The sequence below is a fragment of the Oryza glaberrima genome, chromosome 3 (genome assembly GCF_000147395.1).
Source record: "Oryza glaberrima chromosome 3, OglaRS2, whole genome shotgun sequence".
In the NCBI taxonomy this organism is placed as follows: domain Eukaryota; kingdom Viridiplantae; phylum Streptophyta; class Magnoliopsida; order Poales; family Poaceae; genus Oryza; species Oryza glaberrima.
The window spans coordinates 13262277-13289357 of record NC_068328.1 but is presented as its reverse complement, the minus strand read 5'-3'; the positions used below and the strand labels follow the sequence as shown (position 1 = coordinate 13289357).

The following is a 27081-nucleotide window of genomic DNA, read 5'->3' as shown; positions in this document are numbered from 1 at the left end:
AGGCAGCGTAGTGCGGCTTGCATGCTCGGCATCCCCATGGATTCTCCATGCTCGTTCTCGTCTTGCAGTCGCCGGAAGAAGGTACCAGTGATCAAGTGCCTGTTGCGCAAGGATAAGGTCATCGTGGAGCGCAGACCAATGGCAATTGCTAATTGGAGCTGCATTTTCTATACCTGTAAGGAGAAAAATTGAGAGGGAAGAAGGATTTGGGGAATTTTTTTTTGATTCGAGTGTCACTATAGCTAGAAGGAGGTATATGAAATGTGCTGTGAAGTGGAGGGGGTTAAGCGCAAAAGTGTTGCGGCGCCGGGCGGCGACGGGGATGGAGCCGCTCCTGGCCACCTCCTCATCGTCATCACCAGCTCCCACTCCCGCTCGGAGGAGAGGAATAGAGAGAGAGAGATACTTCAACGATGATTACCAATAAAAATGGATCTGGCCGATTCGTCGGTATATGCATGGGACCAACTAAAATAGAAAACACATCCTGTACACTTTGCTTCTGTCTTGGTCTCCTTCTCTTCTTTATTCTTACACAAACAAGAAAAATTACATGTGTATTGCAACGGGAAGAAAAGACTAGAAAAATGAGAAATATTTATATTATGTAATTAATTAAAAACAATTTTTTCAGAATACTTAGGTATTTCTAAGTAGGTAGGTGTAGAATTAAATTAATTTACAAGTAAAGTAAAGTAAGTGTGATAAATAAAATTACATGGCTGGATTTATTTTTTCTTAAATTATCCATGATTAATTACACTATCTGAAATTTTCTTGGAATTTTCAAAGGTTAGTTGCTAATTTTAGTAGTACAAACATCATTTCAATATTTATTTAAATAAATATCTAAATAAAACCTTCCTTTCTCTCTAGGCCATTTTCAGCCCATTTCCTTTCTCAGCCTGCAGCCTAGCTGGCCTGTTTTCACATGACTGGAACATGACTGTTAAGGGCCCCTTTGAATCGCAGGAATGTGAAAATGTAGGAATAGGAAAAACTTAGGGCTCCTTTGATTCAAAGGATTGGCATAGGATTTTTGTAGGATTTACAATCCTATGGATTTTTTCCTATGTATATCTTTGATTCATAGGAAATGAAAGGAAACATTCCTAAGGATTGCATTCCTTTAGTTCATTTTCACAGGAAAATAAGAAAGAGGTCTGACCTCTTTGGAAACTTTCCTGGCGCGAAAGAAGGGCGCGCCCACGCGTGCGCACGTCGTCGTTGGCGCCACTTTTGTGTGTTTGGCGGTAAACCGTGGCCCTTCACGCTTCTTCCAGAAAAAAAGAGAGAGAGAAAGATGGGAACGAGAACACCGAGGACCACATATTAGCAGCCAAGAAAGCCAACTGTGATAGAGATAGACAGCAGCTTGAGCCGGCCGCTGGGGGTGCAAGGCGGAGGCGAGGCTCGCCGGCTCAGTCGCGTATGCGGCTTCCGCTGGGGACGCCGGCCCAACAACTAGCAGCACGCAGCAACCAAGCACAGCATCCATCTGGCGCGCAGGTTGGGCTCCGCTAGGCGGAGGCGTGCGGCAGGTCCGCCATCGAGGGCAGCAACCAAGGCCATCGATTTGGTATTTGTCTGCACTTTTGAGCTTTCATACTTGACTTATTATTGACTTATTAGTGCTTCTGTACTTTGGATCTATGGATTAGTGAATTTTTAAGCTGACTACTTGGAACTAGTTTGTTTCATTGGCACTGTAGGTGTAAATCCCTCTGTGATAAGGATTGTGTATTTCTTTTTTCTTTCTTTTTTTTTGGGGTTAGGAAAGCAATGCCATCGAAAGGCTCTTCTCAGATGACCATGACAAATCAACGCAATTTGTCCGATCGACGAGGCCAGCAACCTCTATCACAGGTTTATGTTGATGTTGACAGTGAGCATGGGACTGCAGAGCGTCAAGAAATAGGTAATATTTGCAAATTCAGTTTCACTTGTTGTTTGCATCAAACCTTTTTTGTTTCATATTGCTGCTGAAACTGAAATTGTTAAATGTTTGTCAAATTTAGGGACGGCAAAGAGAGCCAGATGGAGTCACCAGATGAAGATGTTCCTTATTGAGCTCCTAACAGATCATGACGTGCCAGGTTTTCGAACACAAAATGCTTGGAGTAAGGAAGCATGGACAAATATTGTTTGCCGCCTGAATACAAAATTCGGTACATCATTTACGACCAACCAAGTCAAGCAAAAGGAGCAGGATTTGAAGAAAGATTATCGCAGTGTTAAAGATTTGTTGGATCAAAGTGGTTTTGGGTGGGATAGTGACAGAATGATGGTGAGTGCACCACAAAGTGTTTGGGACACTTTTGCTGATCGCAAGAACAAAGATGCAATTCATTGGCGAGATAAGTCGTTCCCATATTTTGATGATTTAGCTCCACTTTATGATGGTGAGCTTTATATTTTTTTTTATCAGTGGTTTGTTTGTTTTGTTGAAATGTTTTAGGCAAGTTATGCTGATCGTGAGGAGAATATAATTGTGCAGGTCGTTATGCTGAAGGGAGAACTCGCCATGGTATGGACCATTATGCAAGGAAGACAAAGAATGCACCAGCTCATTCAACACAAGAAGCAAATGCGGTTGATACATATCAGTCACCATCCCCTAATTCAAATGCTCCAGGTGAATCAGGTTTGCAATTTCCTTTTGGTGAAGAGGTTGAGACAGCCAATTTGGACTTTTCACAGCATTCACCTACCCCTGTCCATCTCACAAAAGTCCCACCTAGCTCGGCACAAACACCTTCAGAGGTTCCTGAATCTCGACCTGGGAAGAAACAAAAGATCAAATCTGTTAGTCCCGATGATGGATTTCATGAGAGATACCTAAAACTTAAAAAAGAAGAAATAGATCGATTTGCTGCAATTGAGGAGAAGAAATTGGAGGATCCTTACAACATCAACAAGTGTATCACAGTGCTTGAAGGTTTACATGGTCTACAAATAGGAGATATATTGGTGGCAGCTGATATCTTCAAAGGTAAGGATAATAGGGAAGTTTTCTTGTCCTTTTCAAGTGATGCATTACGCTTGGCTTGGATTAGAAAGGAAATCGCAGCATTAGAGTGAGTACTTTTGTGAAACATATGGCATGCAAGTAGTAGGATAGTACTTTTGTGAAACAGATGGCATGCAAATAGAAGGATAGTACTTTTGTGAAACAAAGGGGGTACTTTTGTGAAGCAGATAGTAGTAGGATATACTTTTGCTTAGAGGGAGTGCATGCAAGTAGTTACTTCATTAAGTAGAATGTGACAAACTTGGAGTACAAGACTAGTAATTGACCTTGAATGCCATGGTGGTCAAATGCAATATATTATTTCCTTCGTGCTACGTAATGGTTCCACATCCGTTGTGCCATGTCATCTCGTTTTCTATTCCCAGCTTCTCTAGAGTTGTTAAATTCTTGTACATCACCATTATAGTTCTCGTCTCCATTTGGCACATCAACAATATGATCTGGATCAATCTCCAAACGACAATTACTTGGCCACACCATATCTCCATTATGCAGGCGTATGAAGTTGTGTAGAACACAACAAGCAACCGAAATATCAACTTGTTTACGAGCTGGGTGGTGTGAGCCGGTCTTTAGTATAGGAAATCTCATTTTTAATACACCAATTGCTCTCTCTATATGGTTTCTGAGTTGTGCATGCCGAAGATTGAATAACTCCTTATAAATTTGTGGCTTCTGATTAGCTCTGCCCTGTTCCTTTAAATGATATCTTGTCCCACGATACGGTGCTAGAAACTGTGTTGTATTTGCATAACCAGCATCTACAAGAAAAAATTTACCAAGAGGTACTTCAAAACCATGGTTTAGTGCATCTTGAAGAACTCTTGCGTCTGAACCTGATCCCTCCCAGCCGGCATGTACATGTACAAATTTCAGATCGAAGTCGCAAGCTACCATAACATTCTGAGAAATTGTTTGCTTTCTATTCCGGTATGGTTCTTGCTGGTCTAGTGGAAGTATCATTGGTACATGTGTCCCGTCAATAGAGCCAACACAATTCTATACAAATACAAATATAACCTTGATTAAGTCTTTTTATGTACAATGATTGGTTTAACTCAAAGTAAAAAAAAAAATCAAAACATGAATCTGTTCATACCTCAAAAAAGGGGTGAAATTTTGGTCTTCTCAAGATATGATGGGGGTGTAGGAAAGGTGGCCGTATATATACACATGTAAGTTGTGTAACTGCATCAAGCACAACCCCAAAATACTTGCTTATTGTTTGCCCGCTGTGTTGAAACTGATCTTGCAAGGTCTCATTACTTGCATTTTTTGCTAGTGCATACAAGAATATAGCAACTTGTTCTTCTACTGAGACATCTCTTGCATCAGCAAGTAGTTGTTTCTCACGCAACTTATTGACTAAAGCTCGAAAAACATTAACTTCCATGCGAAAATTCCTTTTGCTTAGGCTCTGATGACCTGTTAAGATTTCATTAACACGACAAGCCCCTAAAAGTTTTGATGTGTGCATCGGTTTCCTACTAGATGATGGTTGTGACGAATCTCCTTCGATGGTAGGGAGAACAAAAAGCATGAACTCATCTTCATTCTGTGACCGTCGTCGATAACTTGGATCCATGACAATCACAGGGGAAATCAACAACAAATAATAAATCTGATGGTTTAGTCTACCAATATCTATAGGAGAGCAGAAGCAAGCAAATAAGTTGCTAATCCTTACATACATACCAAAAAGAAAAAAAAATCATTTATGACTTACCAAATGAATTGCCACGTTTGAGCTCTTGTCATGCTTGGCCGATACAATCGAAGGTGAGGTGAGCTAGTTTTGTTGATGTCCAGTTGCAGCTACAGCAATATATATAAGGACATGCAACGGCTAGTACTTGCTTTGAACGCCAACGGCTATCTGTTCAAATTCAAACCGGAAGAGAAATCCTGTATTTTTCCTATAGCACTATCAAAGGGCACCTTTCATTTTTTTCCTATGTTTTTGATTCCTGCGGGATTGAAGAATCATACTACTTCAATTCCTGTGTTTTTCCTATTCCTGTGTTTTTCCTATCCTGCGAATCAAAGGGGCCCTTAGGATTTTAATAGGAACGTAAGTATAAAACAGAGGATTACAAAACACGGGAAAAACACATGAATGACCGTTTGATTGAACCGCAGGAAAAACGCAGGAATTAGAGGAGAGATAAAGACTCAAAGGAAAGTTTCCATGAGGTTCTACCTCATATTAGAACTCCTCCAAAACTTGCATGGCATTAGGTATTTCATAAGAATTTCATAGGATTCCATAAGATCTATTCCTTTGATTCAAAGAGCTATATAGGAAAAATTCGTATAGAAATGAAATCCTCTAAAATTCCTATGGATTTCCTTTGAATCAAATGGGCCTAACATCATTCTCCCCCGGTTTAAACAAAGCCTTCATCTTTGAGTTACTTTTAATATCCAATTTCCTTTTCTTCTAAACAGCAAATACCTCCACGGTAATAGCTCTTTCACTCACCGGTTTCACCACATGCTTAATTCCACGATGAACAAAAGAATAATGATTTGATCGACCCTCATGTATTGCATTAAGATCAAACTATCACAACCTTCCCGAAAACATGTGACAGCAGTCATCGGCACCACATCACAGACTACCTTATCCCCATAGCTCCCAATAGAAAATACGACCCTGGGCCTTATGAGTAATTTTCAGTGTATCCGCTTAATTGATTCATCCACTGAATACAATAGCGTGGTATCAGAAATTTTCGTGTAGACAAATATAAAACATGCACCAAATCTAAACTGATAGCATTAGCGAAACTACCACCAACCGATAGCATTAGCGAAACTACCACCATTATATTCCATTATATTAACAATTAACTTGCATTCTCACGGATAATACACTATATGACCCAAAAATATTGGAACGTTGTCCCTTCACATCATTAACAGTGCAACCAGCTTGTACTTCTCGAGCCATCATGGACAAACCATTTTGATTATAATCTATATTATCAGTGGATGAGTCACCAAGAGGATCATCAAAACAAGCCGTAGTTTCCAATCCTGGTATTGAAGAAATATCAGCACTCAAAGCAACAACTTCCGTTGGCATCGGTTTATCAACAAGGACATTTATCCCCTTTTGTCAGCGCTTCACCTTGAATTTCTTTTGCAGCAGAGGTTGCATTGCCCTGGTGCTTAGGGGAAGAAAAACTTCTACTATTGATCATCTCGGTTTGATCCATTACAATTCCTCACAACAAATTGTGGCTTGTTGAAATCCAAGCACTGATCTCTTACTGAAAAAGCAACACCCCCCTTTATTTTCCTTTCTACTAATACTTCCAAAGGACTTAACAATAACATTCTTTGTGAGAGTAGAAGAATTTTCAGGGAACATAAACCTCTAGGTAAATTATATATTCTTCCACCCGTGCTGAGAAAACACGAACAGAAGATGGAGGATCTCACCAGATCCAAGAAAAAATGATCACTCGATCGGACACGGGCATCCTTCAAACCTCAGTGGTGGTGGCGACGACAAAGCGCAGCAAATCGCCATTGGTGTTTGTGGAGGAACCCTCACAAAAAATAAAATCCAATCTGCTTCGTACATGACCGACCTGTGGCCTTTTAGGTGCACGCAGGCACAACCCAACGTACGAACCAGACTAGGACTCGGCGAGCGTGAACCAAGTCCGGCTCCAGCCTAAACCAAAAAAAAAATGACTCGAACACCTAATTGGACCAAACAATGATTGGTTAATTGCCTAATGACTTGAACAATGATTACCAATAAAAAATTGCGACAGCATAGCTAATCACATTATTTGTACTCAATAACTCTAGGACCATAGCTGATTCGTTGGTATGTGATTGGAACCAACTTAAATACAAAACACATCCTCGATCTACTATTTTCTTCTTTGTCTTGGTCTCCTCTTCTTTATTCTTATATAAATTAGAGCCATGAATTATCAACATGCATGGCATAGCAAAAGAGCATGTAGCCAGTGGTTATAAGAGTCCTAGTAGCACCTTAGATCCTAAGTTCGACTTCCCATGGGAAACGAATTTTCCGGGATTTAACGGCATTATGCTTTCACTGGTAGGCGACGTACCCATCGACAGTGAGGCGCCTGTGGTGAGTTCGTCAATCTACAAGATTTGTCGGTCCAGTCTTAGAAGATGCTCATAAGGGTAGGGTTTACGTGCATGAGTTCATAGGGGTGAGTGTGCGTGCGTTGTGAGTGTTTGTGTTGTACTTTGTAATTCTAAAAAAAAACATGCATGGCATAGTAGCAGAAGTAGCCAAGGCTCCTCCTTCCTTCATCTTGTTTTCCTTTAAATCAAACAAAAATGAACCAAACTGCATAGAATAGTTAATTGTTACAAGCTTAAAAGAAATAACTTGATAAGCCATGGGTTCATCATCCTCCCCTTATTTTAAGAAAGCCATCATCTTTATTTGTTACCTTGTAACAATTTTCAACATACTTAAAAGAAATAACTTGATAAGCCATGGGCTCAACATCCTCCCTTAATTTGAAGAAAGCCATCATCGTAACTGATAGATGTGTTAGAAGTAGTACGTACGGGTCCTATGTGGGTCCCACTATTTTTTATCTGAATTGTACTGTGTAATTCTAAAAAAAAAAAACATGCATGGCATAGTAGCAGAAGTATCATGGGCTCCTCCTCCATCCTTCATATTGTTTTCCTTTAAATCAAACAAAAATGAACCAAACTGCATAGAATATTTAATTGTTACAAGCTTAAAAGAAATAACTTGATAAGTCATGGGCTCATCATCCTCCCCTTATTTTAAGAAAGCCATCATCTTTATTTGTTACCTTGTAACAATTTTCAACATGCTTAAAGAAATAACTTGATAAGCCATGGGCTCATCATCCTCCCCTTATTTTAAGAAAGCCATCATCGTGACTGATGGATGTGTTAGAGGTAGTACGCACGGGTCCTATGCGGGTCCCACTATTTTTTTGTCTGTGTTGTACTGTGTAATTCTAAAAAAAAATGTGCATGGCATAGTAGCATAAATAGCCAGGGCTCCTCCTCCTTCGTTCATCTTGTTTTCCTTTAAATCAAACAAAAATGAACCAAACTGCATAGAATATTTATTTGTTACCTTGTAACAATTTTCAACAAGCTTAAAAGAAATAACTTGATAAGCCATAGGCTCATCATCCTCCCTTATTTTAAGAAAGCCATCATCGTGACTAATGGATGTGTTAGAGGTAGTACGCACGGGTCCTATGCGGGTCCCACTGTTTTTTATGAGAGCTATGGGTTCACTAGTTTTTAATTATTTTTTTTATTTTTTATTTACATTTTTAATGCAATGTTTGCATCACGTAGGCTCCACATTGGATGAAGACTAGGTCAACGTGCCATGTAGGTGCTAGGATGATGAAACCTTTGTGTAGGCTACCAAGTGAGGTGAATTGACCCAGTTTTACAGTTTTCTTCTAGTGAGGTGAGAATTGACCCGGTATTACCGTTTTAATAGTTACAAGAGCCTCTAAACCCGGCTATGAACAAAAGTGGACATTTTTTTTCCATTTGTTAACAGGAACTAATGGCCCACAGGTGGGTCTGTTGGGTGAGCGTTAGTGCCTTGCGAATACTCTCGACAGCCCAGCAGCCCAACCCATTTCTTTATCTCTCTCCACCTCTCTCTCTCTCTCACAGAGTTTATCCACCTTTCTCTCCCAATGGACGATGACGATAGCGGGTGGCGAGCTTGCTTCACCTCCCTCCAGCGAGTTTCCTCCGATGGAGAAAAGGAAATGTGTAGACAAGTAGCCTCCCTTCAGCGATGATGACAACAAAGACCTCTCTTTGGCGAGCTTCTTCCGGCAACTACGTCAATTCCTTTTTTTCCACCGTTGACCGACCTTTGCTAGGTCGATTCCTTTTTTTCCGGCAACTACAGTAAGGTTGAATTTAAAGAACTCTAAACGAGCTGTTCTTAAAAAAGGTTGGTATAAAATACTTCTATGGTTCTAGTGACGTATCTAGAATTTTAGGCATGGGTAGTCCAACTTATATAAAATTATTAAATATGGTACATCTAGAATTTACCCATATAATTATTGAAAGTTCATCATGATTCATAAAATTTGACTTAAAAGAAGCTTACTCAGCTACAGATGTTTGAAGAAGATTGATTTTAGTGTGCTCTTCTGCCACAACCTAGGAAGGAGGTGATTGAGAAGCAATCTTCATCTTATTTGCTTCATGTTTCGGAAAAAGAGATGCGATATTATTTCCATCTTCTTTCATACTTAATCTGTAATACACATTACATTCATGGTGAGGTGAGAAGGGTGAAAAAGATTCCTAAACAACCAGTTAATCTCCTGACGGACCTGACCTGTCGGGTGCAGACTCGGGAGCCCTAACACCCTTGCTGTCCGCAACTCCACCGTCGCCACTCACTAGGATCTTTAGCCGGCAGCCGCACGGTGCACACGTGTGGGAGAGGAAACAACACAGATGAGTGAGGGACTACTATATATCTGGAGCCAAACCGATTGACCAACACTTTTATTCACACATAGGAGTTGTTTTTATCTCTTTTTTTTTTACCATAAATGGGCTTTGGGTTGGCGATTTTTTTCTGGTCCGAGGACCACCGGACCACCCTCGGATACTCCATTAATTGCATGGTTCTCAGATTGATCACTCGTCTTTTTACTATTCAAAAGCGTTTATAAATACTTTAGAAAGTTTTTGTAACATTAAAGTATATTGTATCCTTAAAAAAGTTTCATTTGTTATTGAAGGTTATTAGAGATCAAAGTTAGAATAGTACATGGAAACAATGAGATAAGTATGTGAGAAAGAAGGGAGTGTTATAAAATCTTAAAAAAGGTCACCTTCTTGTAACAGAAAAATTAGGTTAGATGGTCCATTAATAATCATCACCGGGAAGGATATTTGTCTATAAATAGAGACCATGAGATGAGAGGAGAGATAGTAGGACCAATCGATTCAAACCATCCAAAAGCAGCAAGAGTTTCACGACCTCTGTAACTGACTAGAGCACACCGACCAAAAGTAGCTAATCTCATGTCTGGGAGTAAGGTGATTAGTGTTCTCGATACGGAGGTGCTTGCAGTTAAAGGTGGCACCACGCAGCTAGCTGATGCCGCAGCTGCCACCGGCCGAACTTGTGCTCCCTCCGTGTGGGGCGACTTCTTCGTCACCTACACCCCTCCCAGCCCACAGGCATGCAAATTAATACTAGTATTACTGAACATAATATATATGTGCACACACAAGAAATATACTCCCTCTATTTCAGGTTATAAGTCATTTTAATTTTGGTTAAAGTTAAACTGCTTCAAGTTTGACCAAATTTATAAAAAAAAAGTAACATTTTTAACCCAAGGCAAATTTATTATGAAAATATATTCGATCATTGATTTTATGAAACTAATTTGATATTGTAAATATTACTATATTTTTCTATAAACATAGTCAAATTTAAAGTAGTTTGACTTTGACTAAATTCAAAACGACTTATATAAGACGGAGGGAGTACATTATAGAGAAAATTATCATTTTGTATCTAAATATTTAGCTAATTCGTTTATATGTTTGAGTTTTGTCGAATCCCTTTTATATGCAGAGCTTCTATGTTGATTTCTACACCTCCTTTCCTTTAGTTGATCATTTTTTTCCTAAAATGACCATATTACCCTAATTTATGTATTACATAATGTTGAGTGTTCTAATTAAAAGAACAATTTTCATTTTTTTATATAGTGCCTAAAATACATTTGAAAATTTCAAAATTTTTCACTTGATAAGAAAAACAAAATTTCAAATATTAAATAATTTTTGAAAAAAATTGCATGAAATGACAATAGTGACGAATACTCTCTTCGTTCTAATTCGTGTCAAAACGTTTTTGTCGTTCTGATCACACTTGAAAACATTTCTAGAGATCTATATTCCCTACTATCCTTCATCAATATTTTCATATATATATATATATATATATATATATATATATATATATATATATATATATATAAGTCTCAAGATATTTGAATGTTTGCTTTGGGAAAGATGATTAGGAAATAATTAACGAGGGTAGCAATGTAATTTGCCAACTACTAATTTATTGTTAGATTTTTTTAGAACGACATGTCAATTAATTAAAACAGAGAGAGTACATGGCTATGACAAAATTGACAATTTTCAAACTGAATATTGTTCATTAAAAAATACATTTCAAATTTGATTTGATGCAGAGTTTCACAAGTTTTTAAAATTTCAATGAAATTACTTCCATATTATGTAATTTTGCCCTAACTTTTTTAAACCCAAAACTACATATTCGGTAAATTGTCAAACTTTTAGTAATAATATGCCAAGGGAAATATGGCCATTTCTTTAAAAAATATAAAACTAACAATTAACTAATGGTCAACTAATGAAATGGATGTGTGAGAGATCTTATAAAAGTTCAGGAGCAAGAGATTGCGTGAAATTTCAATGGCATGTTGTTAATTGATCATATACAATATTCTAGATAGCTTAATTAGTAGTTTGACAATACATGGATACTTTAACTAGGGAACATATCATGTACACACAAGTCTCTTCTCGTATACACACCGTATACTCCAATTAACAAATTTCACCCGAAAAAATCTAAAATAAAATTATACAAGTACTTCCAATAATATGGCACATATGTGTAAAGTCTTAACCTCAAATTTATTATATTTTAGCCATAACAAACATGATAAAAATTATGATAGTTTTGAGAGTATATAATTTTGTTTTTTTTTTGTCTCTGTATAATATGAACTTGAAGATGAGACTTTACGCATGGATGTAATTCCCCTTTAACTATGGCTCTCTTGGATTTAATTGCTCGTGCATATGTTTTCAGATGTCAGAGAAGTGGATGAGGGAACATGTGGATCAGCTAAAGAGGCAGGTGCGCTGCAAGCTGTCGAAGGCCACGAGTATGGCCTACACGGTGATGCTAGTGGACGTGCTCGAACGCCTCCACATAGACGACCACTTCCGCGACGAGATCACCGTAGCGTTACAGCATGTATTATTATTGCACCATAAGGAGCACGCCGACAGCGTTGCTGCTGCTGACCTGCTCCACCTTGAATCCCTTAGGTTTCGTCTACTTCGCCAGCATGGTTTCTTGGTATCTGCAGGTAACTCGGAGTATAATTCAATCTCTCTGCAGTTTTCTAGGAGAATATTTTGTTATATATGTACATATTGATATAGAATGAATATAATTGCTGAATCAGTTAGAAGACATTTTCATTGATAGCTAGGAGCGTATAAATTGGGACACAAAATCAAAAGAATGGAAATAAATTCAGTATATAACAGTCCAAAAACTGAGGTTGAAAAAAAATACGGTGAAAAAAACACTAAATGAATTCTAAAATACGACAAAGATCAAACAAGGTTCGATCTAAAGCTTGTTATTTGAACACACATCTCTCCCATCTCTGATTCATTTGGATAAATATAATCCCTGGAGCATATATAGTACTAGTGTGTACACCCTTACAGCTAGAAATTTGTTCATGCAGATGTATTCGACAAGTTCAAAGATAGCACGGGTTGTTTCAGAGAAAGCCTGAGCACGGACGCAAGGGGCCTGCTAAGCCTCTACAACGCAGCGCACCTCGCCATGCCCGGCGAAGAAGCGGCGCTCGACGACGCCATCGCGTTCTCGAGACGGAGCCTCAAGTCCTTGCAAGGTAAGCTGGGATCGCCGATGGCCGAGCAGGTCTCCCGCGCCCTCGACATCCCTCTCGCACGGGCGCCCAAGCTGCTGGAGACGATGCGCTACATCACCGAGTACGAGCGGGAGGAGGCGCACGACGGCGTGGTGCTGGAGCTCGCGAGGCTGGACTTCGAGCTTATCAGACCTCTTTACCTCAAGGAGCTCAAGACCCTCTCCTTGTAATCATTTAAGTTTCTCTTATGCATATTATTTTTTTTCTTCCACAATAATTTCTTGCTTCACTGTCCTTGTCGTTCTCTGCTTCACGCAACTGTGTTATAAGCAATAGCCCTGCTTTTACTCATCAGCAGATTATGATAGTGGAATATATATTACTGTCAGTAAAAACTATCATAAAATTACTCTACTTCACTTCACTGCACAGTTAGCATAAATACAATTACGTGGTCTAGTAAATATGTGCGTGCGTGAATATGATTGACAGGTGGTGGAGACAACTTTATGACAGCGTAAAGCTGAGCTACGCTCGAGATCGTCTAGTAGAGTCTTACTTCTGGTCCTGTGCCATATTCCACGGGGAGAAGTACTCTCGCTCGCGGATCATATTCACCAAGGTGTTTCAACTGATGACTCTGATGGATGACACTTACGACATCCACGCCACCCTGGAGGAGTGTTACAAGCTTAACGAAGCTATGCAGAGGTAGAATTAATGATGGCCTAGTAGGTTGTCAATTTGCCAACGAGCATTACTAATCAATGATCTAGCTAATATAAATATATCCTCGATATATATATCTATGCAGATGGGACAAAAGTGCGGTTTCTATTCTACCAGAATATTTGCGTATCTTTTACATAAAGTTGCTCAATGACTTTGATGAGATGGAGGACAGCTTGGAGCCGGATGAGAAGTACAGCATGTCTTACGCGAAAACTACGGTAAAATCTTGTTCTCCAAAAAAAAAAAAGGCATATTAAAGTGATATTCGTGCCCTCGTCCACACATTTTGATTAATTTTCCTGCACATGCATACATGTACACAGTTCAAGCAGATGTCGGAATACTACCTCCGTGAGGCCCAATGGTCAAGCGACAAGTACATGCCCAGCTTCGCCGAGCACCTGGATATCTCTCTCATGTCGTCCGGCTTCCCGGCGATGGCACCGGTGCTGCTGCTCGGCGTGCGCGACAGCGGCGGTGCGGCGGCGACAACCAAGGAGGCGTTCGAGTGGGCGACCAGCGTCCCCGTCCCCGCCCTGGTCCGCGCCGGCGGGGAGCTCGCCCGCTTCCTCAACGACACCGCCTCCTACAGGATCGGGAAGAGCGGCGGGGACATGGCGAGCACGGTGGAGTGCTACATGGCGGAGCGCGGCGTGGGCGGGGGGGAGGCCGTGGCGGCGGTGGCCGCGCTGGCGGAGCGCGCGTGGAGGACGATCAACGGGGAGTGCGCCGCCGTCGGGACGATGGATGCCGCCCTGCTGCCGGCGGCGCGGCTGATGGTGAACCTGGCGAGGACGGTGGAGGTGATCTACCTCGGCGGCAGGGACGGGTACACCGTCGGTGGCGACCTCAAGGGTCTCGTCTCCAACCTCTTTCTTGATCCCCTTCCCGTGTATTAGACATGCACACAGCAACGTGCCGACGTGTTCGTCCAAATCGTGTGCGTAACTTCGATCCTACATATATATTTTATTTTAGTTAGGGTGTCTGTTCTATGTTAGACTCTATGGTTGAATAGAATTAATATGGTTTTTCATAAAACACCAACTAAATCATATATGCCGGTTTTCTTCAGAGCATACTGGCTTCGGTTCTATGTCCAACTACAAATGTGTGAAGAGGACATGGTGACTATTCATGCTACATGTTGGAATTTGGAAACAACCGCCGTTTAAATTTTCGCTAAATTTGGATGGAATTTTAATAATAAGATTATTCTTTGAGTAAATTGTTTCTCTTTCCTATGATGGTGACATTTATTATTGTGTCGTCTCTTTATTCTTTGTTACAAATTGTTATACTTGTTTTTCAGCCAATAACTATGTAATAAGTGGCTATAGCTTCTGTTGAAGTAAAGGTTGGATTTTATCCATTATCTAAAAACATATACACTATACGCCCACATAATAAATACTAGGGTATGCATGCGTATGTTACAAACAGGGCCATCCTAAATTATTGTGGCCCTATTCAAAATATAAAATAAGGTCTTATATGTATTGGCGATAGCCAATGTATGCTAAAGAAACTCACCTGTCTATCAGTGGCGGATCTAGAAAATTGATTCGTTAGTATCAGAACGTGTCTATCGGTATCATCGTGTGCTAATTATACTTACATCATTGTGTAGTTTCGCTATAGTTTTTGCTGAAAATCGTTGGTGTCGCCTAACACCGGCCCTTCTACTGTAGATCTGCCCCTGCCGTCTATGACGACCTAGCTAGGCAGAAGAAGAATCGCTGCACCAAGTTCATTTTTTTATTAATTAAGTGGACAAATGATATTGTTATTATTTAGAACACACGTTCACTACCGTCATGAATATAGTTCTACAAGGTATCTATGATTATCAAACAATTGTCAGAGAAAAAAAATCTCGTTCTAGGAAAATTCAATTGAAGCACAAAGAAAATTTTAAAAAAGAAGTAAAAAGATTCTAAATATATTAGAACACATTGGTATATCAAAATATATAATTTAAAGGGGCCAATACAGTTGTACATCTCACACACTTGCCCTGGTTACAAATAAGATTAATCCACCAGGAGCTCTATACCTCTTGTGTGTAGTGCTTTGTCTTTGTATTTGCCGGTGGATTGAGTCGGTTGTGATAAAAAAAATAAAGAGAAAACGACCCAGGGCATTTTGTCACGACTCCAAAAACAAAAACAAAAACAAAAACAAAAATCGTCCTTTTCCTAGCATATGATGGTTCTTGCTTGTTCAGTTCTTCTCGTCTGCCTCAATAACTAGGTGCTTTTAAGCGGAGTCACGGCCTCACGGGTACATCATTCTACCCAGTAGAGAACTCACATCGTGATGTCTACAAATACTAAGCACATGTGTTTAAGCCATCATTCTACCCAGTAGAGAACTTAAATCATAATGCCTACAAATACTAAGCACATGTGTTTAAGCTATCCATAGAATTTCAGTGAGGTTAGGGATTTCACTGAAGTCGAACACTCTGAGCAAGGAGGCACGGGTCTTCAGTAAGATGCATACCATAGAGAGATGATAATAAGATTTGACACTCAGGTTGTTTAGTGGCTAGAAATATATATATAGTATGGTGATTCATCGGCTTTGGTTGTGGTAGTTGATCGGAAATCGGAGCGGATTGGTGGTGTCGAGAAAGCTACGGGGCACGCGAGCTTTTTAGTGTAGTAGACTACGGTACGGGGAAAAAGCTCGACGGGTCGGCTCAGGTGAGTGGAGGCGATGACTTCCGCGGAGAGCTGCGGCATCGGGCGCTTTGGGAAAGGCAGCGACGGAGCTCCAAGGCAGAGGAGGTTGCAAGTTTTCTAGCAGGGCGCAGCAGTTTTCTCAGTGAAAGTGGCACATTTAAACATAGGTTTTGTGTGGCCGTGGTCCGTGAAGAAGAGGAGACGGAGCGCGGTATAGGGAAATTAAGCAGCGGAAGCACGAGGTGCTGTCACCGTACGTGCGGGCGTGGGACACATGAGTGCCTTATCTCTCGGTGGACCGTGAAGTCGCGTGGGTGTGGGTTGTTTGAGAAAGATCTTTCAACCAGTGTAATAGCTGATAAAATATCATTAACAGGATCAACAGCGTCGTTCGTCTACGCAGGATATATCACGATCTACAGGTTGGTATAATGGAGATATATCATACATGAAAAGTAAGGTCCAGGTTTATACGTAGGATGATTTATGTGCGACTAGTGCAACAATTGTTTTTTTTCCTTTGTTTTCAAAGAACCTGTACATTTATTAGACACAACAGTACAAGTAGTGTCACCGCTTGCGCGTAGTGACGAGATTGACCAACGAAGACAATGCATGAATGGTCCATCATGGACCGCTTGCCGCACAGGGACGACGATTTCAGCAAAAAGAAGAATAGACGATCGAATTGTCGTACGAGGGCCTCATTTTGCATGTGCACCCTGTACTGTTCTCCCTGTAGGGGCTGTAGGCTGTGGCCCAGCATGCATGATGCATGCAGCAAGCACTGACTGGCACATGCCTCACATACATACACTCCCATCGTGAATACGTGTACTGCTGATCGACCGATATTTTCAGACTTCCAGTACTGATTGGCACATATAACGGCCGGCCTAACTACTGGAGTACTCAGGCTGTGTTTAGATCCAAAATTTAGATCCAAACTTCAGTTCTTTTCTATCACATCAACTTGTCATACACACACGACTTTTCAGTCACATCATCTCCAATTTCAACCAAAATCCAAATTTTACGCTGAACTAAACACAGCCTCAGCACAACTCGCCGTCTGCATACTATACCTATTCATTTGGAAGGTGACTTTGCACGAGCCGTCAAACCCTTGGTATGTATGCATGAGTTATTACGTGAGCGCGCTTGCGTAAGAAACTGAGAACACCGGCCTCTTTCATCCGTACAGCATATCCATCCATCTAACGTGAAAATATAAACTTACCCTCGCACCTCTCTTCAGTTATATGGTATCTCCTCAAGAACATAAATAGAGATCAGTCTGATGAGCAAGCAATCGCGCACATCACGAGTGCGCGGCAAAAAATGACAAAACAGTGTGCATACGACCACAAGTTTCCTCTCTTCCCTGGGCATTCAACCCGCCACAGCGCATGCTTGTTTTTTATTCTGGTTGGACTTTGAGCCAACAAACAGTATGCTGTCCAGTTAAAAAAGTTATACACATACACTTCATAAATTAAAAAATTATACGTAAAACTTTATACATAGATACTTTGCGTAGAAATTTTGTATATAGAAAATTCATGCGTATGAATTTGGAAATGAATTCTTCGTGTTAACCCTAGCCCAGAAAGAAAGTTTACTCATAGAAAAAGAAAAGAAAAAAGTCAAAATTAACCCCTGAACTATTGAGATAATATGATTTAATCTCTTACATCACAAAACCAAACATTTAGCACCCCCTAACTCTTTAAACCTGATGGATTACCCATGAGCATGGTTTGAAGTGGTTTTGGCATAGGATTGCACACGTGGCACGAACCTGACACTCCAATCAGCAACAAAACGTCAAAATAAATATCCAAGTGGGCTCACATGACATCTCTCACCCCTCTCCCTCTCTCGGGAAAAGGCCAAGAACCCAAGGTCGGTGAGCGGCGGCGCTTAAAGAGTAAGGGGTGCAAAACAACTGGTTTAGAGGTAAATTGTACTACCTCAATAGTTCAAGGGGTAATTCAGATTTTTTTTTTCCAAAATAAATAAGCATAAAAACCAAATACATTGATACTTTGTGTGAAAAATCTATTCCGTGCATATGCACAACTTGTTTAACTCATGAGGCTCGCGGCGCAAGGGTTCTTCACATGCGCTAATTAGTCATTTTGTACAATCTAATTAAACGTAAATTTGGTAACCCTCTATGCGGTTTTTTTTCCTCAAACTAGTGTTTACTGTTCTTTTTCTAAAATCTGAAAACTATATTTAAAATTTGAAACTTTTGAATCAAATTTGAAACTCTACTTAAATTCCGAAACTTTCAACTCAATTTTCAAACCATTCATCTCAAATTTCAAAAACTTCCAACTGAAATTTAAAACTTTAACTCAAATTGATGCAATCAACTTAAATTCTAAAACTTTCAATTCAACTTTTGGAACTTTCAACTCAAGTTTCAAAACTTTCATATCAAATTTACTTTTGACTTGGAATTCGATACTTTCAACTCGAATTTTAAACTTCAACTTGAACCACCTTCCGCATACGAGGCAAGATTCTGTATAGGACTTAATATATGGTGGGCCCCACCGAGTTTAACTCAAAACTATTGAGTATGCCTTATCCATAACATTGGCAGAAACTTTCAACTTAACACTTTTTCGTTAATTTATATTACAAAATGTTATTGAACCAGATTAACACTAAGCGGGTCGGGGGTGCGCTAAGTAATATAGGGGACGCTTGTTGGGGGTGCACGACTTGCCCCCACAGAGCAGCGCGTGCATTAGGAAGCCCTGGCCCTACTTTCTCCGCATATGCATATAAACATTGTACGTATAACTTTCGTACATATAAATTTGAAACAAATTAAAAAATAATAATTAGCCTACATGTGGGCTATATATTGGGCCCATGTGCCCAGTGCTACAAACACATGAAAACATATCAAATTCAATAACGGGCCAAATCCATAAAATTTCATGTGTGTAGCCCATGCAATATGAAAATTGTCAAATAGTAAAGGAATAAGTTCATATGTGGTCCCTTATTTGTCGACGAATCCGATTTTCATCCTTCAACTAGAAAACCAGATATAGCGGGTCTCTTAACTATTACAACCGGTGCAATATAGATCCCATGGTGATTTAGATGGTGGTTTTAGCTTACGTGGCGCCTACATGGCTAAATTGACCCGTTCTTCTTCTGACGTGGCATTGACGTAGCAATTTGATGTGAAAATTAATAAAAACAAGGACCCCATTGTCAGTTACACTAAAAGAATTAATTAAAAATGGTGGGGTCCACGTGGGCCCCACATGTCATTCTCAGCCATCTTATTCTTCATCCTCCTTTCTCCACATATTCAGTTCAAATTCAAAACTCTCAACTCAGATTTAAAAAATTCAACTTAAATTCTAGAACGTTTAATTCAATTTCGAAACTCTCAACTCCAATTGAAATGTTCAACCCAAAATTTAAAATACTCAACCAATTTTCAAAACTTTTAATGTGCCTGTGAAAATTTAAGTGATACACATTAATTTATTTGTTTCATGATAACATAAATTTGTATGAAAGTAAACACAACATTTTCTATCTCCCCCTTGCACTTACAAATAGAGATAAAATTTGAACATGTTGATGTTTTGTTTTTGAAAACTAATGGCTACACCTCTTCCTCGATTTAAGAAGCTTACTTTGAGGGGTCTTGATATTTCGATAATTATTCGTTACCTTATTCGTTTCGATTCGTATTCACTCCGTATCTATATTCGGTAATATTCGATTCTGTTTTCGTATCCGGGTTTCTGATTCCAATTCCGTGAAAAGAAATATGAAAACGGATATAGTAGAGCTAGTTTCCGACCATATTCGATTCGTTTTCACCCCTAAATGTGACACCTTCTTTTCAACAGCATTAGAACCAATTTTAATAGAACTTTTTATTCTTCAAAATTTTGGATATATTTTCGAGTTCTGTCTCAAAATTTATTTTGCATCAATAGTTTGTGTAATTTATCTCTTAGAAACAACTACTACTATAAATCACCCATTTTTTTCCAACGGTACTATACCTTACTGGCCTAGCTTTCACACACCTAGCTAGAAGCCTGGAATACACGGGTACACAACTTATACAGGATCGATCGAGGCCATTCAAATTCAGCTCAAATACGTATAATGGCGACCGGATCAAGGAAGAGGCTGACGACGAGGCCCTTGATGTCGCCGCCGAAGGTGTAACCGTCCCTGCCACCAAGGTAGATCACCTCCAGCGTCCTCGTCAGGTTCACGATGAGCCGCGCCGCCGGCAGCAGCCCGGGGTCCATCTCCATCAACGCCCGGTTGATCGTCCTCCACCCGTGCTCCGCCATCGCCGCCACCGCCGCGAGGGCGGCCTCCTCGCCGACGCCGTGCTCCGCCATGTAGCTCTCCACCGAGCTCGGCACGTCCTTCTCGTTCTTCCCCACGCGGTGGGACGCGATGTCGTTGAGGAAGCGCGCCACCTCGCCGCTGGCGGCGATGACCACGTCGGGGACGCCGGCGGCGGTGGCCCACTCGAACGCCGCCGCGGTCGCCACGGCGGCGTCGTCGTGCACGCCCATCAGCACCACCGGCGCCAGCATCGGGAAGCCCGACGACATGACGGACACCTCCAGGTGCTCGGCGAAGCTCGGCATGTACTTGGTGTTCGACCATTTGGCCTCACGGAGGTAGTATTCAGATGACAGCTTAAACTGTACATGGACAGGAAAGGGAGAATTTCACGTGAGATTCTACTGATTTTACTCTACATATTAGCATGTTTCATAGACTGAAATGTGATTTTTACTATGAATATTTACCGCATTTTTGGCGTAGGACACGAGGAACTTCTCGTGTGGTTCTAAGCTAGCCTCCAACTCGTCAAAGTTGCTCAGCAGCTTGATGTAAAACATGCGCAAATATTCTGGCAGAATAGAAATCGCGCCCTCGTCCCATCTTCACATCGACATGTATACATGTGAGCTGAATCACCAACATAAGGATCAATCAACAATGCAACATCATGAGAGATTAATTAATTCAGACCTCTGTATAGCTTCATTGAGCTTATAGCACTCCTCCAAGGTAGCATGGACGTCATAGGTATCATCCATCAGGGACAGCAATCCAAATACCTTGGCAAACATGATCCGGGCACGAGAGTATTCCTCCTCATGGAACACGCCGCATGTCCAGAAGTAGGACTCCACTAGGCGATCTCGAGCATAGCTCAGCTTCACGCTCTCGTAAAGCTCTCTCCACCACCTGCAAGATCATCAACCTCTTACACTTATAGCGAAGACGAAGAAGACAGTGGCAGCAGCAATGAGACGATAAGAAACGATCACTCACAAGGAGAGAGCCTTGAGCTCCTCAAGGTGAAGACACCTCGCGAGCTCGAATTCTAGCCTCGCGAGCTCCAGCAGCATGTCGTCGTGTTCGTCCTCTTGCTCATACTCGACGAGGTAGCTCATGGTCTCGAGCCGCCTTGGGAACCGTGGGAGCGGGATGTCCAGGGCACGGGAGACCTGCTCCGCCAATGGCGACTTCAGCTCGCCGTCCATGGACAAGGCCTTGAGGTGGCACCTTGCGAAGGCAATGATGTCGTCTAGGGCGATCTCTCTAGGTGCTGCCATGTGAGCTGCGTTGTACAGGCTCAGCAAGCCCTTCGGGTCATCACGTAGGCTCGAGCTGAAACTACCCGAGCCATCTCTGAACTTGTCGAACACATCTGCACACGTACGTAAACACAACGTAATACCAAATTAGTTAATTAACTATAGGGATAATATAAATGAAGAGTAATTATGTTGTAACTACAATATAAATTATATAAAACTTGCATTCAACTATAGTTTGGTTAGTTGGCACTGAAATCTTACGCGTGATATGTGTGAGAAAATTTCTTTCTAGTAATTTTTTTCTTCATGCATAAATCTCAAGGTGATCAGATCATATGGTTACAATTATGAGAGTTTTGACTGAAGTTTTCTATCAAATCCGTTAACTATATTTATTGCCATTATTCGTTCTTAAATCGTTTATGCAAAACCAATTTTCTTGTATTTTCCTCTATGAATTATTGGATTAATTAATTATTAATCCAAGACTAACGGTTACCTACCTGCAGATACCCAAACCCCATGCTGCCTAAGCAGACGAAACCGAAGGGCAGCAGTATGCAGGTCGTCGTCGCTGCCTGCAAAATCCGCCTCCTCGCGGCGGAGACGCCCCAGCAGCACACCAATCTCGTGCCGGAAGTGCCCATCTAGTCCGAGGCGTTCGAGCGTGTCCACCAGCGTCGCCGCTTCGGCCACGCTCATCGTAACTCGGCCCTCGCCGTCGCCGTTGCCTCTGCCGGCGGCGAACATCCTGCGGCGCACCTCCCCGGCGAGCCGCTCCGCCCGCGCCCTCATCCGCTCCTCCACAACCTGCATGAATTAATATATATGATCGGTTAAAACATGCGCAAAATTGATCAAAATTTGTCTGAAATTTGACAGAAATCATATGAGAGCCACTGGATCGATATCACGCCCGTGCCTGCGAGAGGGGAGGGGCGTAGGTGACGAAGAAGTCCCTCCACATGGAGGGGTCAAAGCCGGCGCCGCCATTGACGACAGCGTTCATCTCCAGCTGCTGGTTCGCTGTTTCAGCCTTGATCGCGGCCATGTCAGCAGCGTGTGTGTGTTCAGTGATGACAAGGAGGCGACGAACTCTGATGTGTTTGAGTTGAAGTACGTGAAGTGAAGTTATGGAGGGAGAACACAACTACACAAGTGAAGTGGTGTGCCTAGCTCTGATCTGAAGAGTTGTATTTATAGAGCTGAAACGTGAGCCATCTTCCACGATAAAACAATTAATTAATTGACGAGGTAGCTTAGCTATAGAGGCCTATATATATAGCTATTGTTGTGATTTTTAATATGCTCATGCGAGTGTGAAGCGTGTGCGGCTGTTCCCAGATGTTGTGATTTTGATATGTTTAATTTGCCCATGATTCTGTCGATCAGTGCAGGAGAATTACATTACATGCCGACATGCCGCGAGTTGGGGGAAAGAAAATTACAGATCGAAACACACGTACCCCCGTTCTCGGCCATTGGTTACGCACGTACGCATCGCTGTCACGTGCACGACATGCTTAATATAGTATATTTTCGTTGCGGTAATTTTTCCACTTAGGTGGATTAATTTACCGCGTGTTAATTAATTAGCAGCGTGTAGTGCGCGTGAGATGCGGATACGCACGAGGAGGATGGATCGTCATACGCACGTTATGCACGCGCGCGCGGGAACGAAGAAAACGTACGACGATCCGTTAAGCGTGGAGGGCCGGCGGCTAGCTCAACGATTATAGCATGCGGTGACATGGACACGCTCCACGGTTATGGCATGGTGACATCGACCGGCTTACCAACTTGGCAACTTGCAAAAAGAAATACTACCTCTATAGCTGCTGAATTTTTATCCAACGTTTGATCATTCATCTTATTCAAAAAAAATTATGTAATTATCATTTATTTTTCATGTACCTTGATTCATCATCAAATATTCTTTAAGCATGATATAAATATTTTCATATTTGCACAAAATTTTTTAATAAAATGAATAGTCAAACGTTAGTCAAAAAGTCAATGGTATCATATATTTAAATACGGAGGAAGTATATACGTATATATATACCTGTCGATGGTAAAATATGAACGATGGTTCCTCTAGCGCAACATCATGCTACATCAAGGGTTTTATCTTTTCGCTTATACTTATACTTATCAGCCAATATTTGAATTTCTAACCATAAATTTAGAATTGATTTTGAGGTTTTTCATTGAAGTTTATTTTTTAGCCTTTGCTTTTAGTTTGCTAATAACATATATATAAAAGTTTCCGCGAATAAGAGAAACGATGGCTCCGCAAATGTCAAATAGTGCATGGCACTAGCGACTAGGATACTAGTGCATTGTGTACAGTTAAATATGGTAAGATGGGATAAAGATAGCAATATTTTAGAACGAAGATGGTAAAAGCCTTGAAACTCTTTTAGACAACATTTTTTAAGACGGTTTAGATTGGTCGCTACAGGTAAAAAAAATGGGGCATTTAATTATTTGCCACTTTTAAGATGTGGCAATTAAGGATTTGTCACTCACTGTCTATGACATAAAGGGCAAATCATTTAGAACCACACGTAAGAGTGGCAAATAGTAGTTAATTATTCCTAAAAAAATAATGAATAAATTTAAAAACAGTACCTAGCTACCTAGTACATGGCGTGCATGAGTAAATTTAAATTTAAGAATTTAAGAACTGCATATATCCATATTCTACTTTATGAAATTAGCATGCAAAATAGGAACGGGTTCCTCTGTTGTATAGCATGCATGCATTCCTCATGCTACCACAGAGGTCAAATATTGAAATGTGTCAGATCCTCGTTTACTCTCTAACGTATAACTGACTTTTAAAATTTAAAATTTAATTTTCAGTTGATTTTTATTTTTATTTTTTACCATTGGCTTTTAAGTCACTAAAAATTATTCACACATTACTTTCACACATTATAACCAGAACAAGCGTCACTCAGATCGATAGATATAAAAAAGGCAACATTTACTACATGACCCTCAAAAAATGTGTAATTAGCTGTAGGACACCGTAAAGACGTGAATTTATCCAAGGACACTCCAAAAGTACAGTAATTTACTGTAGGATACTGGACGCATTAAAATATAATATCCACCCTATTGATGAAAGAGAAACCACACAAAATGATAATTTTACCCTTATTATCTCCTTCTCCCTTCTCTCTGTCTTCTTCCGATGCTCACTCCTAGCAAGTTCCATCAGTTTGCCCATGGCGGACAGCACGCCAACCTCGAGCTGCCACGCGGCTAGCCAATCGCACCGCCGATGATGATGGTGCCGCCTGAGCCGACTGTGCAAGGCGTCGCCGTGCCGTCCATCTAGCCGGTGCCCACTGGTTCCTATCATGCTACAACTACAACCCAACAACCCGGTGTACAACTAGTCCTCATATTACGGCGACGGCTAAGGTTGCGGCTGCGGCGGCGCGTGCCGCTGCGGCTCGTGCGCTGGCGGCAACAACCGGTGACCAGTGGGTACTACGGAGTGGCCTCAGCGACGGCGTCGTACGACCACCAGGGATGGTACTATGGCAACCGGCAGCCGTACTACCAACAGCAGCAATGCTACGAGGACCCCAACACCGGGTGCAGCATCATGTGGTGTATGCCGGCAGGCGCCATCGCCATGGATGGGAGCAATTAATCAGTGTGTGTAGTCATTATCGCTCACACTCACTCATCACTAGCTCATGGTCAATGTTTTAAAAATCTTTCTTTTTTTGTCGCCTTCTTGTTTATTATGCCGATGCCCTTCTTCTTTTTTTATTTAGGGTGTTGAGTTGTGATGTTGAGCCGAGTGGCTGTCCGCCATGGGTAAGCTGGTGGAGCTCGCTCCAAGTGAGCCAGAAGAAGACTTGGAGGAAAAACAAGGGCAAAACTGTTATTTTATATGGTTTCTCTCTCATCAACTAGGTGGATATTACATCTTTAATGCGCCCAGTGTCCTGCAACAAATTACCATATTTTTGAAGTATCCTCGGCAAATTCACGTCTTTGTGGTGTCTCACAGCTAAATACATATTTTTTGAGTGTCCTATAGAAAATTTTGCCTAGAAAAAATGATCTCGCTCATGTGATCAATCTACTGTGTTACTCATACTACTCCATCCGTCCTATTTTAAATGTAGCCATGAATTTCTGTGTCTAACTTTGATCGTGCATCTTATTTTAATTTTTCATTGTTATTATATAATAAGACATGAATGATACTTTATATGTAGTTTTTGTTTTTTATTTTTTAAAAAAGAATAAATAAAATGAATCATTAAAGTTGGACATGAAATCCTGGCTGCGCTTAAAGTGGGGTGAAGGGAGTAGCTATTAGTGGCCCGGCCAGAAACATATTGTTTGATACAAGACATGATATGCCTGTATGCACATGATCACCGGTCTCCAATTAATCGGTAAGTCAGCTGAATACATTGGAACCAGCCCGGCTCATGCTTCACATTTTCAGAACTCAAGTGTAATGTTTAGATTTTTCACTAGTGAATTGGAAAATTTGGGTCTGAAAAATTGAAGTTCATCGCGACTTCTCCTGGGGATGTGATGCCTTCAACTGTCGTACGTCGGTACGTGTGGTATATATGAAACTATGAATCCTCCACGAGCGTGGGTATTTTCAGTTCCATTTTCATACTGTGTGAGTAGTGAGTACAGGGAGATTCTGATAGCACATAGAATGATACAAGTTATCAGTATATAATTAATCGAGTATTATTTTTTATAAACTTAAAAGAGATTGATTTGTTTGATTTTTAAAATAACTTTAATTTATATAGAAAACTTTTACATCAGCCAAGCATGTAGTATAATTTAGTATAATCAATAGACGTGGGCTATAGTAAAAACTTCTACATCAGCCACGCCCTACCACGGCGACGGCGATGACAACGCCTGCAGGAGCTTTCGGTGGCGGTGGCGGCTGCAGCTTCTTGCAACGGTTCCGGTGACCGCAGCAACTCTGGGGGGCGCCGCGGGGGAGCGGAGCCGGCGTGGCCCACGGCAGGGGAGGATGGTAGCGTGGCCGGCGGCCGAGCAGGACGGCGTCGTGGCCTGCGCGCGGCAAGATGGAAAAGAAGGCGCATGAAACCTGGTGATCTGGCCCTCGACCTCCACCACCCTCCCGGTGTCTGGCAGCGTGGGCGGCGTGCAGGCGTTGGCGAGGAGAAGGGAGAAGGGGATGAGGTGATAGAGAAGAGAGGGAGGAGGAGGGGAGCAGACAGAGAAAAAGAATGAGGTGGATGAATGGG

At 41.2% G+C, this 27081-nt stretch overlaps 2 protein-coding genes and 1 long non-coding RNA gene across 4 annotated transcripts; 2 read left to right on the top strand and 1 right to left on the bottom strand.

Annotated features, from left to right (window-relative positions):
• Nucleotides 1–1827: 1827 nt before the first annotated feature.
• LOC127765478 (uncharacterized) lies at nt 1828–2556 on the top strand. The gene is made up of 3 exons (XR_008016124.1): nt 1828–1918; nt 2019–2402; nt 2498–2556. It is a non-coding gene; the product is annotated as an uncharacterized LOC127765478 (long non-coding RNA).
• A 7467-nt stretch (nt 2557–10023) lies between these two features.
• LOC127765473 (eudesmanediol synthase-like) lies at nt 10024–14713 on the top strand. 2 transcript variants are annotated; one of them, XM_052290386.1, is made up of 7 exons: nt 10024–10258; nt 11937–12219; nt 12610–12985; nt 13252–13470; nt 13574–13709; nt 13815–14431; nt 14567–14713. In XM_052290386.1, exons 1-6 carry the CDS (start codon nt 10100–10102, stop codon nt 14388–14390), a joined length of 1749 nt encoding a protein of 582 aa, XP_052146346.1. In that variant the 5' UTR covers nt 10024–10099; the 3' UTR covers nt 14391–14431; nt 14567–14713. The 2 variants fall into 2 exon arrangements, with proteins under 2 accessions (XP_052146346.1, XP_052146345.1); XM_052290385.1 differs by having other exon boundaries at nt 13815–14713.
• A 5434-nt stretch (nt 14714–20147) lies between these two features.
• Nucleotides 20148–23002, bottom strand: LOC127767949 (eudesmanediol synthase-like). Its single transcript, XM_052293438.1, has 6 exons — nt 22725–23002; nt 22306–22612; nt 21534–21912; nt 21228–21446; nt 21002–21137; nt 20148–20893 (listed from the first exon to the last, which is right to left on the bottom strand). Exons 1-6 carry the CDS (start codon nt 22851–22853, stop codon nt 20324–20326), a joined length of 1740 nt encoding a protein of 579 aa, XP_052149398.1. The 5' UTR covers nt 22854–23002; the 3' UTR covers nt 20148–20323.
• Between the last annotated feature and the right edge of the window lie 4079 nt (nt 23003–27081).

Bases quoted from the DNA above. Each gene is read 5' to 3' on its own strand.
- LOC127767949 (XM_052293438.1), bottom strand. From the start codon at position 22,853: ATGGCCGCGATCAAGGCTGAAACAGCGAACCAGCAGCTGGAGATGAAC. The intron at 21,447-21,533 runs GTGAGTGATCGT...ATGATCTTGCAG, and splicing joins GAGCTCAAGGCTCTCTCCTT to GTGGTGGAGAGAGCTTTACG. The intron at 20,894-21,001 runs GTAAATATTCAT...GTCCATGTACAG, and splicing joins TGTCCTACGCCAAAAATGCG to TTTAAGCTGTCATCTGAATA.
- LOC127765473 (XM_052290386.1), top strand. From the start codon at position 10,100: ATGTCTGGGAGTAAGGTGATTAGTGTTCTCGATACGGAGGTGCTTGCA. The intron at 12,986-13,251 runs GTAATCATTTAA...TATGATTGACAG, and splicing joins GAGCTCAAGACCCTCTCCTT to GTGGTGGAGACAACTTTATG. The intron at 13,710-13,814 runs GTAAAATCTTGT...ACATGTACACAG, and splicing joins TGTCTTACGCGAAAACTACG to TTCAAGCAGATGTCGGAATA.